Below are 13,982 nucleotides of genomic sequence, written 5' to 3'. Positions count from 1 at the left end.
GACAGTGAAATGAAAACAAAGTTTCTTCACCAAAAAAAAACACGGTGGGATGAAACCAAATTCTAATCACACCAATTATATACAAATGCCACGTACTGATCTATATAAAGTATTTGGCCAATTCTATGATAATAATGAGGTACATTTTACTATAAATAGTACATATTTGATACATTGCTATTTTTTAAGCCTCGTGACGTAAGTATCGCTAGTGTTGACTTTCATAAAAATGGGCGGACCGTGGCCAGTATTTTGTGGAGGAGGAGGTCCAGTACATCTATTATATCATTTTTTATGAGTATGTTTCCTTTATGATTGGGTTTTCAATATAACTATCATACTAAAAATATTAGGGTACAGTAAAATTTTAGAAGTAAAATACATAGAAATTTTAGAAATTACTAGCTGCAGTACCCGGCGTTGTCTGGGCTGAACACAGGGTGATACATGTCAGCCAGTTAAAGCAAAATGGATAGCACTATATGACAGTGTGTTGGAAATAGAGAAATGACACATAATTGCTGTTTGTGTGTCCATGATCTATGATTTTCTGTATACCCATGGCGATCGGTTGAACGGTTTAGAAGTTTATGGCCTACAGCACCATCTAGCGGCGAGTTTAAAAAAAAGTTAGCATAAAAATCTTCTCCGTGAAAAAAAAAAAAAAAACACTTCGATTTGCTAACTTTCGTGGCGATCGGTCACACGGTGTCGGAGTTTATCGACGTCATACATACCAACATCCTATTTTATATATAGCTCGAGAAAATACAACTTAACTTATTATTACATTTTTATTAAATTGTTCTAAATCCTTTTTTATTTAGTCAATTGTTTGAAAATTAAGTTAACAACACGTCATAAATTCATGTATACTAACGTTATTTTTTTACACGAAGCACACATGACAAGTTTGTATTAAATACACGGTTACAAGTAATACATGTGCAAAAGGGCATACTTGGAAACACATTCTTGCAGCCCACTAAGGATTACAATTACCTAACCCCCTACTCCCTAATTAATCTCCCTGTAACCTTATGTAATTATGTTGCTATAAATTTCTTATTCTGTCATCACTATTTCTTTTTTTTAATCCTGTAAGGGAGGGGTCCGGATCCCCCCACCCTTAAACAACGTCCCCGCCCTCAACGGACAACACATACCTACGTCACTGGTTTGGAGACGTTCTCTCCATGATGGCTCGAGGAGCGCCAGTAGAAGACAGCTTGACCCTTGTCGCAGACGCCTGCTATCTGTTGTCCGGACACAGAGTGTTGTTGTTGTTTAAACACACGACGGCGTGACACAGTCCGAGATGCCAGCCGTCTCTGGGCTTGCAGAACAATCATTCCAGCGTGCCATTAAATCACTAGGCTAACAATACAAAAACGTACCAAGACATTTGTTTTTGCCAGAACTGTATTGGGACGGCTCTGTTTTCATCATCTCTTGTACTAGTCCAACGTGAACAAACCAAAAATTGCTCATAGTTATAGACGGAAAAAAAAAAATTGTGTAATGTTTCAAAATCAATGTTTTGGCATATTTGTTATTTTTTGCTAGCAGATTGCGCATATATAATATACATATATATATATAGTTCATTTTATTTAAACCTCATAAGTTAAACTTTTCATAATATGACTTCTCGTCTATAATTAACACAAAGACTCGCACTGCGTGTAGGCATGACAGTCTGGAATAAATGTTTTATTTACATTTTATACTTTGCCACATTCATTCACTGGCTAGTAGAATACCAACGACGAGCAATTAACATGTTTCACAGCTTCTTTCTTCTTTCAGTGCAATAATTAAGCAAGCTTTTAATATTAAAACAACATTCCACGAAATTTGTATTTTTCTGCGGATTTTAGTACAGCACCAACAAACTTGACAAATGCTAAACGAATCAACTATATGCTTCTATGGTCGAGTAACAATGGTCGTTAAATAGTATTGTGTGGAGGGCTAGAGGATATGCAGTTGAGGTAAATGCGCATGACACACATTTCCCTTTGTCCAAACAACGTTTACCCCCCAAAAATGCGAGTTGGAACACCGGTACGGCCAACTTGATTTAGTACTCCCGTGGCTTCCTGAAACACACGCCCAGGCAAATCCTGCGGAATGTTCCGTTGTAACAATCCATGATCGGTTGCTTCCCCAATATCCCTGTCGTGTGTTAACGATCTATGATGACTTAGCTGTCAACGAACACTTTTAAAAAGTAAATAAACGTATGATATTTCGCCTGGTTTGAAAAGCAGAGCATCAAGTGTTTTAAGTTCATTGTTGAAAGACCTGCGTTCTGCACTCAAGATAATCTGACGAAAGAATCAGTGGCGGATACAAAAAACAATTTTTCGGGGATGAGGGTAAATATAAAAATTATTCAAAAATATGAACGCGTGTATTGAGTTCCGCAGCGGCAGGAACACACAGCGTGCCACCAGCCTAATGCTCTGTGACGTCTCTGACCCCAGGCTCCACGCTCGCGCCATGACGTCACGCACATCTGGTGCAGAGCGCGTGCGCCGGCGCATGAACGAACCGCCGAGCGGCGCTGCAAGCCGCTACGAGTCGGGGCTCCAAGTCGCGACCGCGCGCGTGACGTCACGGGCTTCCCGCCGGCACACGTCACGGTGACGTCACGCGCGCGGCGTTGCCACGTCGCGTTCATCCGCGCCGCGCGTGCCACAAATATCGCGCCGCTGTGCCATAATGTCGCATGCGCCGGAAAAAAAAAAGTATCGTGATGAAATAAGTGCGGACAACTTATTATTATTATTATTATTATTATTATTATTATTATTATTATTATTATTATTATTATTATTATTATTATTATTATTATTATTATTATTATTATTATTATGAACGCGGCTTACAATTCAGATAATTCTTAAAGGGTCCGCGGGATGATAGTGCGACGCTTGCTGGTGTTTCTAGCGCGATACTGCCTCTGAACTGGCGCGCAGTCTTCTCGTCTTTCATAGGGCAAATACGATATTTAAGCGGTGATCGTAACATATAGTGTAAAGATAAAGCTGTGGTGCAAGTCCCTAAAATGCTTTCAAGAATCTGTACCGATTGTTTTACGCCTAAAAATTACTCTGAAAACACGCCTTTTAGCCATATTCATTCGTCCAAAAACACAGTTTAAAAATTTGATCCGGAAACAAAACCACTTATCGGCTCTCAGCGAACTCTTAAATGCTTTTCCGTAAACAGACCCGACTCGGATATCTAGAGCAGTTATCAAATCGCGTGGTTTTTCCTGAAGCTCTGCACACCGTGTGCGTGCCTGGGTAGGCGTCACGACAACCAAACATGAGGTAGCTTGGCTTCTGGGTTGTAGTCGTGTCCTAGGCGTAGGTAACTAACTGCTCCCTGATGATGGCGACTGCAATGTCGACCGAAACGTCGGTGAATTATTCGCCTAGGACACATCTACAACCCAGAAGCCAAGCTACTTCAGACAATGGCCGTGAAAGCCTGCGAACATTATTAACCAAACATGAGCCCAATAATAATTCTTAAAATTATAAAATAAAAAAAATAAAGTACTAAAACATGTTAAGTACCTACTTGTAATAAGCTCTTTTTTTCTGTAATTAAATTATTAAATATATTTTCATTTAACTTTGAATTCCCTTATTCAATTACCTCACATAACAACATTAGCTTAAATGTACACAGCTAAAATTATTTTTAACTTTATGGTTAAGTGGAATAGAAGGTACGATGTATTTAAAGAACGTATCATTACCACCAACTGAAAACTATGCTTGTAAAATTACTAGGTTAGATCTCATGCACTTCATGTTCTGTCACAACTCCAGAGTTGCGCAGGCCGGCGCTTTTCATTTTGCTTTTCTTTTCTATTCCAATTTCCTGTGAAAAAATTTGAACATTAAAGGGAAAAAGAAGAATTAAATTGTTATTGGCATTTAATTTCAAGTGCTGGACCCTTAAGATGTCAATTTCATGATTTAATTTTAGAAAAACTTTCAAAGTTCGTAATGGCTCATAATGACTCGATTTCACCGGAATTTGGATCGCTGGAATTTACAAAATCAACCTGAGTACAATTTCTCACGGGAAAAAAAAATCAACATTTCTCAACAAAACTTACAAAACAATTTCCAAAATTCAAGTATCAGATTGGCTTAAAAATGTTGTTTTAAAGATTTCATTTTTCGGATTTCCCTAAGTAAATTCCTTCCTCCTCCCTTGCATCCCGCGGCAAGACCCCTCTCAAAAATATGAGGGCCCCGCATAAATAAATAGACCCGTACCTCAAAAAGTCTGGACACGCCACTGTTAACTGATATATGATAGCGGTAGAAAGTCACGCAAATGTTAATAATTATGATCATTTACGTGACTTTTCTCAGTTATCGACGTTTAGCAATATCTGGAGACAATACATGCTACCAACAGAAATTGCAAAAGAGGTATAGTGATAAATTGCTTTCAATTTGCAGTCATGTTAAGAAAAAAATATTACCAACATGGTGATAAGTCAGACCAAGCATACCTTACTGTACTTAATTCTGATCTAAATTTTCATCTTACTAAATACCTAAATTATTAAATATTGCACGGCGTATGAAATATATTTTTTAAAAACGTTTTAGGAACAAGTTGCAAAATTTTAAAATGAATAAATAAATACATAAAAAGTGTTGATAGAGTACCAGACTATAACGTAGAATACCGTCAATGACATGAGAGCGATACCAGAATGTCGTCTCGTACATCTGGCAACGGTGTGCGGAGCGAGGCTGCCAGAACGACCTGCCCGCACATCTTCCTCAGAGGCCCGTTTGCAACACCAAGTGCATCGCACACGCCCACCACGACCCATAGACTGCAGCTGGGTTAACTTTTTAATGCGATTTACATATGCAGATATTGTGATAATTTTTATTTAAAGCAGGAATTACTGATCTATGTAACATACCGACAATTTTTAAAATGAATAAATAAATACATATAAGTGTTGATAGAGTACCATACTATAATGTAGAATAGGTACCATCAATGATATGAGCAAGATACCAGAATGTCTCGTACATATGGCAACGGTGTGCGGATATAAGCACGAATTGACTAAATATGCGTCAATGCTAAGTTTTCCTTGTCGAAAATCAGATACATACAAAGCCGGGGATTTAGTTTTTTTTTTTTTTTTTTTTTTTTTTTTTTAAGTCTTGTTCGCTTTTATCGGAGCGGTCTCAATACATAGTTTAAAATTTCTATACGCAAATCGAATGATTCGATATGTAGTCGACGCAGCTGCTCCGGCAGATAATTCTGGCTGCGGGTACGGAAACTATGCGTGATTCGCGTCCAGAAATGTAGCTAAAAAAAAACAATTTGCGTATATTTATCAGTATTTAAAAGAATACGACGTTAAATATCGTGTCCGAGTTTCGCATTGTTTGTTCTCTGGTGAGAACATACGAATTTGCTCGTTTACCGAGGTTAGATGTTACACTGAAACACTCGCTCACTTATTTGTTTACGGCTTGTAAATCAACACTTTCCCCGCGCCACTTCCATAAGGTCACTGGGTGTCGCGTGGCCACAATGGAGCAGATAACGCGACTCACAGCGCTCGCTGGTAGTTGTCACTGTGAGGTGGCGTCGATGGAGGCCCCGGACCTGGCGAGGCCCTGAGACGGGTCGTTACCTCAACGCCGAACGTACAATAACGCCAAATACCATTACGCCGAATGCCAAAGTGACCGCAACGCCGACAGCTAGAAAACTGCTGTGTACTACAACGCCGAAATACAGTAACGCCGAAAAATGTTGATGCGGGGAATTGGGGGGGGGGGGGGGGGGGGGGCCACAGAAGCAAAATGAAAAACAACTGAATGAATTTGTGTACCTAACCTAACCTTACCTAACCTAACCTTCGTGGCAGTCCTGCAATAACATTTTTCGTTGTGGTGCGTCCCCTCCTGAGACACGTAATTCTGCACGCCTCCAAATATTTTGGAGAGGAAGCCCTATAGGGAGGCCTGGGAGGTATGGATTAGCCATCCTCAGGAAAACTGGAAGAATAAACTATTTAAAACAAATTTTTAAATCCAATCTTTAACTTAAATTCCTATGAATGTAATGGTAATTTGTGTATAAAAGTATGGCATTCTCTCGAAATAATGAATACTCGAGTTAGTTTTATAAATGCTAATAATCGATTTCCGGTAAAGTCACGTCAGATGAGACTAAAATAAAACCTTTTGAAAGTTTTTGTTTGTATAAAATCATAAAAAATCAACTGAAATCTGAAAGGTATAGACATGCACTTTAAACTACACGCTAAGAACTATTAAATAGTCCCATTTTCTTATTAATGCCCAAAGAACTGGACACACGAGGGAAATAAACATGGTAAGGGCCAACGCAGGGCCCTGCTATTAAAACATTGTGTATATATTAAAAATAAAAAAATAAAAGGAATACTTTCCTGACATGTGTTTGTTTTTTGCACATATTTCGTAATCTATTTGTAATCCACTTTCAATTTGTAAACATTCCAAGTGGTCTGTTCCCAATTATATGTGCACAGAGAAGATATGGACAACAGTTGGCTGGTTCAACTATCGCCATAAGCCCATTTACAACTATTCGGAAGATCAACAAGAGGGCTGGCATCATCTAACGGGCCCGTCGAGACTGGGTGTGTTTATGTGTTAGTGAGGCGGGATGATAAGCGCGACGTTCGCTGAAGCTTCTAGCGCGGTATCGCCTCTAAGAGCAAGGCAGTGTACTGGCACGCAGTCTACTCGTGTATAGGACAACTATCAAATTTGAGCGGTGACCGTAAAACTGTATGGCATAGAAATGAAGGTAAAGATGTAATGCAAGTCCCGTAAGTGTTTTTTTAGAATCTGTACCGGTTGTTTTATGCCTAAAAATTACCCTGAAACCACGTCTTTTAGCCATTTTACACTAATCTAAAAAATACAGTTTAAAAAACTTAACCCACAGGAGAGAGAAAAAGATCTACTTGTCAGCCCTCGGCCAATTCTTAAATTCTTTTCGTAAACAGACCCCACTCTGATATCTTGTGTAGTTTTGAAATCGCGTTGTTTTTTCCTGAAGCTCTGCGCACCGTGTGTGTGCCTGGGCAGGACGGCGCACTTTGGATGCAATTCTCAAAGCTCGTTCACATGGGCGAAAGGGTCACATACCAACGAAGCAGCAGGAATATGCACGCGAGCCCCATTATCAGACCCTGTCCTGTCACCCAGGACAGCGAGCAGGGCAATCCCCGGAGCCCCAGCATTTATTTTTTATTTTGTTTGTCTAGGGTTCTGTTGAAAATATGGGCATTAATGTGAAAAGAAAAAAAAATATTATCTTGTTACTTAAAATTTTTGATTAAATACTGACATTTCATAAATTTAGGATCTTGGTTTGAAATATATATATATATATATATATGTGTGTGTGTGTATATATATATATATATATATATATATATATATATATATATACACACACACACACACACACACACTTGACAAATAGGTAACCATAAAAACGATGACATAAACAGATGAAAGAAAGCTACAAATATTGAAGTGTACCCACACGTAAATTTAAATTTTATTTTTTCAGCATAAAGATTTACCAATTAGGTAAATATTTTTGAAGTTTAGTTCTGTAATGTTTCAGTTTCCGTTTCCGTTTTGCTTTCCGTCGTGCGGCACGACACGCCGAAATTAGAAATAGAATCCATTCCTTGCGGGCCGTCGGGGTGACGTCACGGCGACCTTGTATTTCATTGGCTGCTGAGATTGTCGTGCGCATCGTGGCATTAGGACTCTAGCTTAAGATTCGGTCTCCCATGCCACAGTATTTTTTCACCTTTTTTGTCATTACTATTACTTAAGGGCTATTTCTGTCACAGCTCTCTTGAAATGGTTGCTTTGTCACAAATATTTTCAACATACATTCACTAAGTGTAATATAGTAGGTGTAAAAGGTTACACAAGGGTTCGCAACTATTTTCTGTATACGAATACATTTTTTAAAGGACCATTTGGCCTAAAGGATCCCAACAGAGTGGCCGATGAAGCCAATCATGAAAGGATGAAGGCCGGTCTACATTTGCAATATCCTAAACTTCGTCCGACGGACACTGATCACTGATTGCCCACGTGATCCGAATCTCCCTGGTCCGAATACATCGGTCAACTTGAACTTTTTGCACCAATCTGTGTCCTTTGGTAACATAGAAGAATGAACACTCGTGATATTAGCTGTTTCTTGTTCCCGTTAAAAAAAATTGGTTGTCTGTAAAGTCGGTTTACGGACGATAGTTTAACGTGACGTCATAAAAAAATATTGATGAAATGATTGCATACTTTTATGAATAAATTTGAATAATTTTTATTGAATTATCACTATTTTGTATGGATATAAAGAAGGAGTGAAATGAAATCTACAAGTTAATTGATAAATTTACTTTCATTTGCACTCATTAATTCAAATATGTTTATTACTTTAACGAAGAGATTATTTTAACTATAACTTTTATACATGTTTGCTATTTAACTTCTTCCAATCTGTGTTATTCTGTTAAGGATAGGACGATGATAGGAAAAGTAGTAAACGAATGGGAGTGTTTCAAGTTTAATGTGCCTCGAAAAAGTCAAATCGATGGTTGTTCCAATCGAGTGGAAGAGAGATAGATGCGGCGCAAGCGTACAATGAGCGTAACGGGACAATGTGCGTAACGGGACACTTTTTAGTGCGTGCAGCCGGCGTTCATCGATTTATTAGACCTTGTCACGTCAAAAAGTAACGGACATTACTTTTACCTTCCAGAATAAATAAATATTACTGATCTCTCACAAATTTCATAATTTAAATAAATATTCAAAACGTAGCTGCGTACAGATTTACAAAGCATGAAAATAGTAAAGAAAAAACAATCGAAAATACAATTATTTTGGCGTTCTAATTGTACTGCGCTCTGGTGACTACTTTAGAAATTGGTAGATTCGGACATCGGACATCGCAACTGTAGACAGGGCTTTTTTTTTTTTTTGTAACAATGTGACAGTCATTCACATTAAGATAAGGACACGGGCTATTCTAGACGGGCCTCGAGTCGCTAAGCATCCTTTCATGAAAACTTGATGCCTTTGAGGGGTTTGTGGCGTTATCTTTTAGGCACGTTCTACAATGGCACGGTAACAGAGACGGATCACGTAAACGGAGCCGGTTCTCATGTAACATTTCACTATCGCGTCTGCTGTTTCCACAGTGCACGTAAACGTAACAAATGGTAACCAATGAGATTACATTTCAAGGTTACGAAGTATTTACTTAATTTAGAAAAAAATTAATTTCGAATATTATGGCACGGACATAATTTATTAACATAATAAAAATAAACGACAAAGTTACAATATAATACTTGATATTCTTATACTTGAAACAATTTTTAACGTATTCAGAATATAAAACGAAAACATGGCTACCACCGCGGCTAAGTACTCGGCTTCAATTGGTCGCACGGAAAAACGTAAAATGAAGAGCTGAGCATTGTCGAACTAATACGTATGGGTCCGTACGTCTGCGCACTAATGTAGAAACTCTGTTCCGTTTGATCCTTCTACGCTACTGTGCCATTGAAGAATATGCCTTAGTATAAATGAAACAATAGTCTATTGCTTAGCCAGCCAAATGCTGTCTAAACCTTTTTTGTTTTCTTGTACGTGAGAAAATAAAATAAAAAATTGCCGGAAAATAAAGAGAGTAAAAATTTTGTAAATGTAAACAATTGACTGCTAAAAAAGAATTTACTTGTGTATGTATACCAAGCTATGTAGTGAGGAGAGAATTTAAATGTCCTTTCACGGCTGGTTTCTCCGTATGTTCAGCCTTGAAAATGAAGGATCCTTTGGTTGAAGCTGCAGCGGTAAGGAACACAACCTTACTAGTTGGAAACAGCAATAATCGCACGTGTGTGTCATTTAACAGCTCTTAAATAATGTTTACTAAATATGTGGTGAGAAAACTGGCTAACACACAACAAATGCAAAATTGAGAAATTAAAAAAACGCCTTCAGAGTAAAGTAATGTCATAAAATTAAAATTATCAACTTTACCTGAGAGACCGCGCTTTAATTTGACGCATGTTCAAACACAAAAGAATTAACTAAAGCTCTACTCGTCACTAGAAATTTGTTGTATTAATGTTGTGTATACCAACTAGGTTTTTGGCTAAAAATTATTTACAACATATATTTTACAGTTGGTTAAAAAAAAAAAAAAAAGATAACTGGCAGCGACTATCAAAAATCGTTTATAAAAATTACCTGTAAATACGATAACCACGCAGTAATGTGCGTGCGTACATAAAACGTGATTCTGGCAGAAGAAACAAGACAATGCCGTAATACACATGTAACTGGTCTGTAATTTTTCAGTTTGCATTATCTAATTTTGGTTATTTTACAAGCTTGCAATTGTAACAAATAATTTGTTTGCGGTTCGAAATGTACAACTGAATTCACATAGACATAAATCAAAACGAAGTTGTCTTGATTATGTCAAATATCAATCTATAATTCTTAAAATAAGAATGTGAAAAAGTTTAATAAACTATAAATAAACACCGTAATGAAATTTGTTTTAGTAAATTATAGAAAAATATATAATTTTGATTTAATCAATAATAATAAAACCATTGTTTTTTAATTTTTTGAAACTGTTGTGATAGTAACTCATTCTTTTATTAAAATAACATGGTTTGAACACTTTATCGTCATTTAAAAAAAACAGCAAAAAATAACATGGCAGTTTTTAAATTATTATTTCGTAATTTTGACAACTTCTTTGTTTGCAAAATAAAAGTTTTAAAAATACGAAAATCGATTTTGTTGTTACAACAGATCACGTGACAATTTTGCTACTAAGAAGTGCCAACATGAAAAAAAAAAACAGTATCGGAACACATTCCCGACATTTTAATCTATGGCGCCGATTTCGTAATCAGCTGTGACGCGCGACAGTTACTTACAAGTGGCCTCTGTTCCCCCGCTGTGCTTCTGGACAGGCACGTGTTGGAAGGTGCATGAAGGGAGAAGCATCGTCTGGCGACAGGATCGGGCACCTCGGGCACGTGCGAAGCAGCACCCCACCTGGCGCTCTTTATCTCACTCTCTCTCTCTCTCTCTCTTTCTGTTTTCCTCCCTCTCTGTTTCGCAGGAGCAACACCTACGCCTTCACACCGACACGCCCGCTGTACGTGATTGCCCGCACACGACACAAGGTCTCCCCGAAACCTATCTCCTTCTCTCTCGCGGGGAGCGCGAGCGCCGCCGACGACTACACCAGCCCCGTGAAACTTATATGTGCAATTTGTGCACGATGTTGTGTTTCCTTGAGTGACAACTTGGAGCGCTTAATGTCAACGATTTATTATTATTATTATTTCTGTTGATATTTGAAAATGGCGGGTTTTCATGTTAGGTTAAGTTAAAAAGGGTTAACCTTATTTTCTATTTAAGCGAAATGGAAAAGAATTATTTGGATGGTAGGAAGTGTGCTGCTTTGGGATGTCCATCCAATTTCATGAATTCGAAATTATTTCGTTTTCATAGGAATTCGAAAGAGAGGTAACAAAACTAAATATTTTGTCGTGAAACTCATGATTGTATGTTCAAGAGGGTATAGAGAATAAGTTCACGCATGTGAAAAGTGAATTAATGTTGATTTTAAACCAACTTCGGGGGAAATATTTCCAAAAAATCTGAAAACTGTTTACGTACGAAAACGTATTAGATTCGAATCTAACTTCACCCCAGTTATGTTTCTGTACTTATCGTCAATGCTTTTTGTCGGAGGGTAACACAATATTTCACAGTACTTCTTTACTTGACGTACATTTTATTTCCGGCATAACAATTCTTTGATAGTTATGTTTTTTTTATTTACATTAGAGATAAAGGTTTGGTTATGTACGGTCAGTTACATTAAGAATGCTGTTGTCTTAAGGTTCGATGAAAAGGAAAAATTGGTGGGTTGCATTGAAATTAAAAATTGTCGGGTTGGGTGAAATCTTCTATTTTCTAGCGTAAGCATTTTATTTCACCTAACTTAAGCATTTTTCCGTTATGTCTAGCATAAAACAATAGCATTCAAATGTAACTGACACTGACTGTACCTAATCAAACTCTTCACTTTAAATACATTAATAAACATGCCACTTAGCAATCTACATCACTTTTACATAAAAAAAAAGTTCTTTAATTAATGAAGTACTCTAATTATTGCAATGTCCTTTCACCAGCACATTAAACATTTCTGAGAATTTTTTAAAACTTTTATGCTGAAAGTTTTACTCATAAAATTTTACTCCTGTAAATTATGTTTTATGATAAAATTGTAATCATTTAACAATGTATAAATATATATTTTTAGGTACCAGAAACGGGCTGGCGTTGCAAAGAATCCTAAACTTGCTGTACAAAGTATGACATCTTCGTACCTTTGTGGGAACCACTTTGCAAGAAATCAGTTTCGAGACGAGAACCAGACAACTCTGATTTTTGGAGCAGTACCTGTAGCAAAGGACAATTCTGGCTCCTTGGATGATGATTTTCTCCCTGCAAATAGTGTCGTCTCGGACTCGTGGACACATTCAACGCCAAGAAACAAGCAAAGTTGTGCTACAAAATTGAAGTGAAAGGTTGGTTAGGTTAGGTCAGCTACATTTTAAATGCTTTGGCATTGTGATAGGAAAACAATATTGGCCAAAAATGGCATTCTTTATGGGTTACAGTCTTAATTTCAAAATGCCATTTTAAAATTTTATTTATTTTTAGAAAAGCCACATTTGTGATGTTTTAGCAATTCCAAACACATATTATGTGTTGACCAAAGATTAGTGTTGTCTAAAACAAGTACTAAATCCTTACAATCATTTCTGCTGCCACCAGCTGATTAAAAGACATGGTTTACGTTAATGATATTAGTTACGATTCTCACAAAGTAATTTAGAGTTGAGGGAGGTTTTGCATTACAGGTCTTATCTTATTTTACTTTATTATTATTTAATATTTTTCACATTATAGTACTATCTCATAAACTTAAGCACTGTTCACAAGGATTGATTTTTAATTTTTTGTGTCTCTTATGTGATTATTTAAAGATGCTGAACAGCAATGATAGGTATTGTAAATTATAATTAAAATATTACAGCAGTGCAATGTACGTGATAACTCAGAAGTCATAATCACAATGTAGTGTTAATTTAATTTTACTAGGCGTATGAAAACTTAATACTTTGAAAAAATTTACAGTAGATGTGAATTGTACAAATTGAATACCTATGTAACATCCCACAATATTAGAGTGAAACACTTATTAATCCTATGTTGCAAGCAACTCTCATTTTTTTATCTGCTTTTTTAGAATTTTAGAACATGAGAATCATAATTCTATGTTTTGTGTGTGAAATAGGTTAGGAAAGATTCACGTTTTAAATTGTTTTTAAATGTTTTAGCATTAAAAATCTATTTGTAAAGCAGGGGTTATATTAGTGATTAGAAGCCATCACACCATTCATTTGCCATTGCTTCAAATGATATATGTGTGTGAGAAAAAACATGTTTTTTATAATAATTTAGTAATAACAGAATGGTGGATACTTTAGACTTTAGAGCAATAAATGAAATAACCATATACTAGTGCTTTTGAAGCAGCTAGTTTGATTTAGTAATACTTCTTCAAATTGTTATTTGAATGCAAAGAATTTGCATACCCTTGTATTTTGGCTGTTTTTGTTATGTTTATGCACATTGTATTTTTATTTTTTTAGAATACCTACATTTATATTTCTACTATATCATGTAAACCAGGATGAGTAACAAGGTATTTCAGCACTGTCGCTGATGGGATTATTATATTATTAGCCGATGTCAGGGTCTGCACTAAATGAT

General features: G+C 36.7%; 1 protein-coding gene across 4 annotated transcripts in view; it reads right to left on the bottom strand.

The window, feature by feature from the left end:
- LOC134534121 (nucleolar protein dao-5-like) overlaps positions 1 to 13,982 on the bottom strand; it is a 357,536-nt gene that overhangs the window by 248,577 nt on the left and 94,977 nt on the right. The window contains exon 1 of one of the 4 annotated variants that reach the window (XM_063372197.1): positions 11,060 to 11,298. The exons of the other annotated variants lie outside the window; for them this stretch is intronic. Coding sequence (XP_063228267.1) covers positions 11,060 to 11,115 — 56 coding nt within the window. The 5' untranslated portion in view covers positions 11,116 to 11,298. Of the gene's footprint in view, positions 1 to 11,059; positions 11,299 to 13,982 lie in introns of those variants that run through there. 4 annotated transcript variants of the gene reach the window in all.

This window comes from Bacillus rossius, chromosome 7 (genome assembly GCF_032445375.1).
Source record: "Bacillus rossius redtenbacheri isolate Brsri chromosome 7, Brsri_v3, whole genome shotgun sequence".
Taxonomy (NCBI): Eukaryota; Metazoa; Arthropoda; class Insecta; order Phasmatodea; family Bacillidae; genus Bacillus; species Bacillus rossius.
Note: the sequence above shows the minus strand (reverse complement) of the source record. Positions and strands in the feature narration are given on the sequence as shown.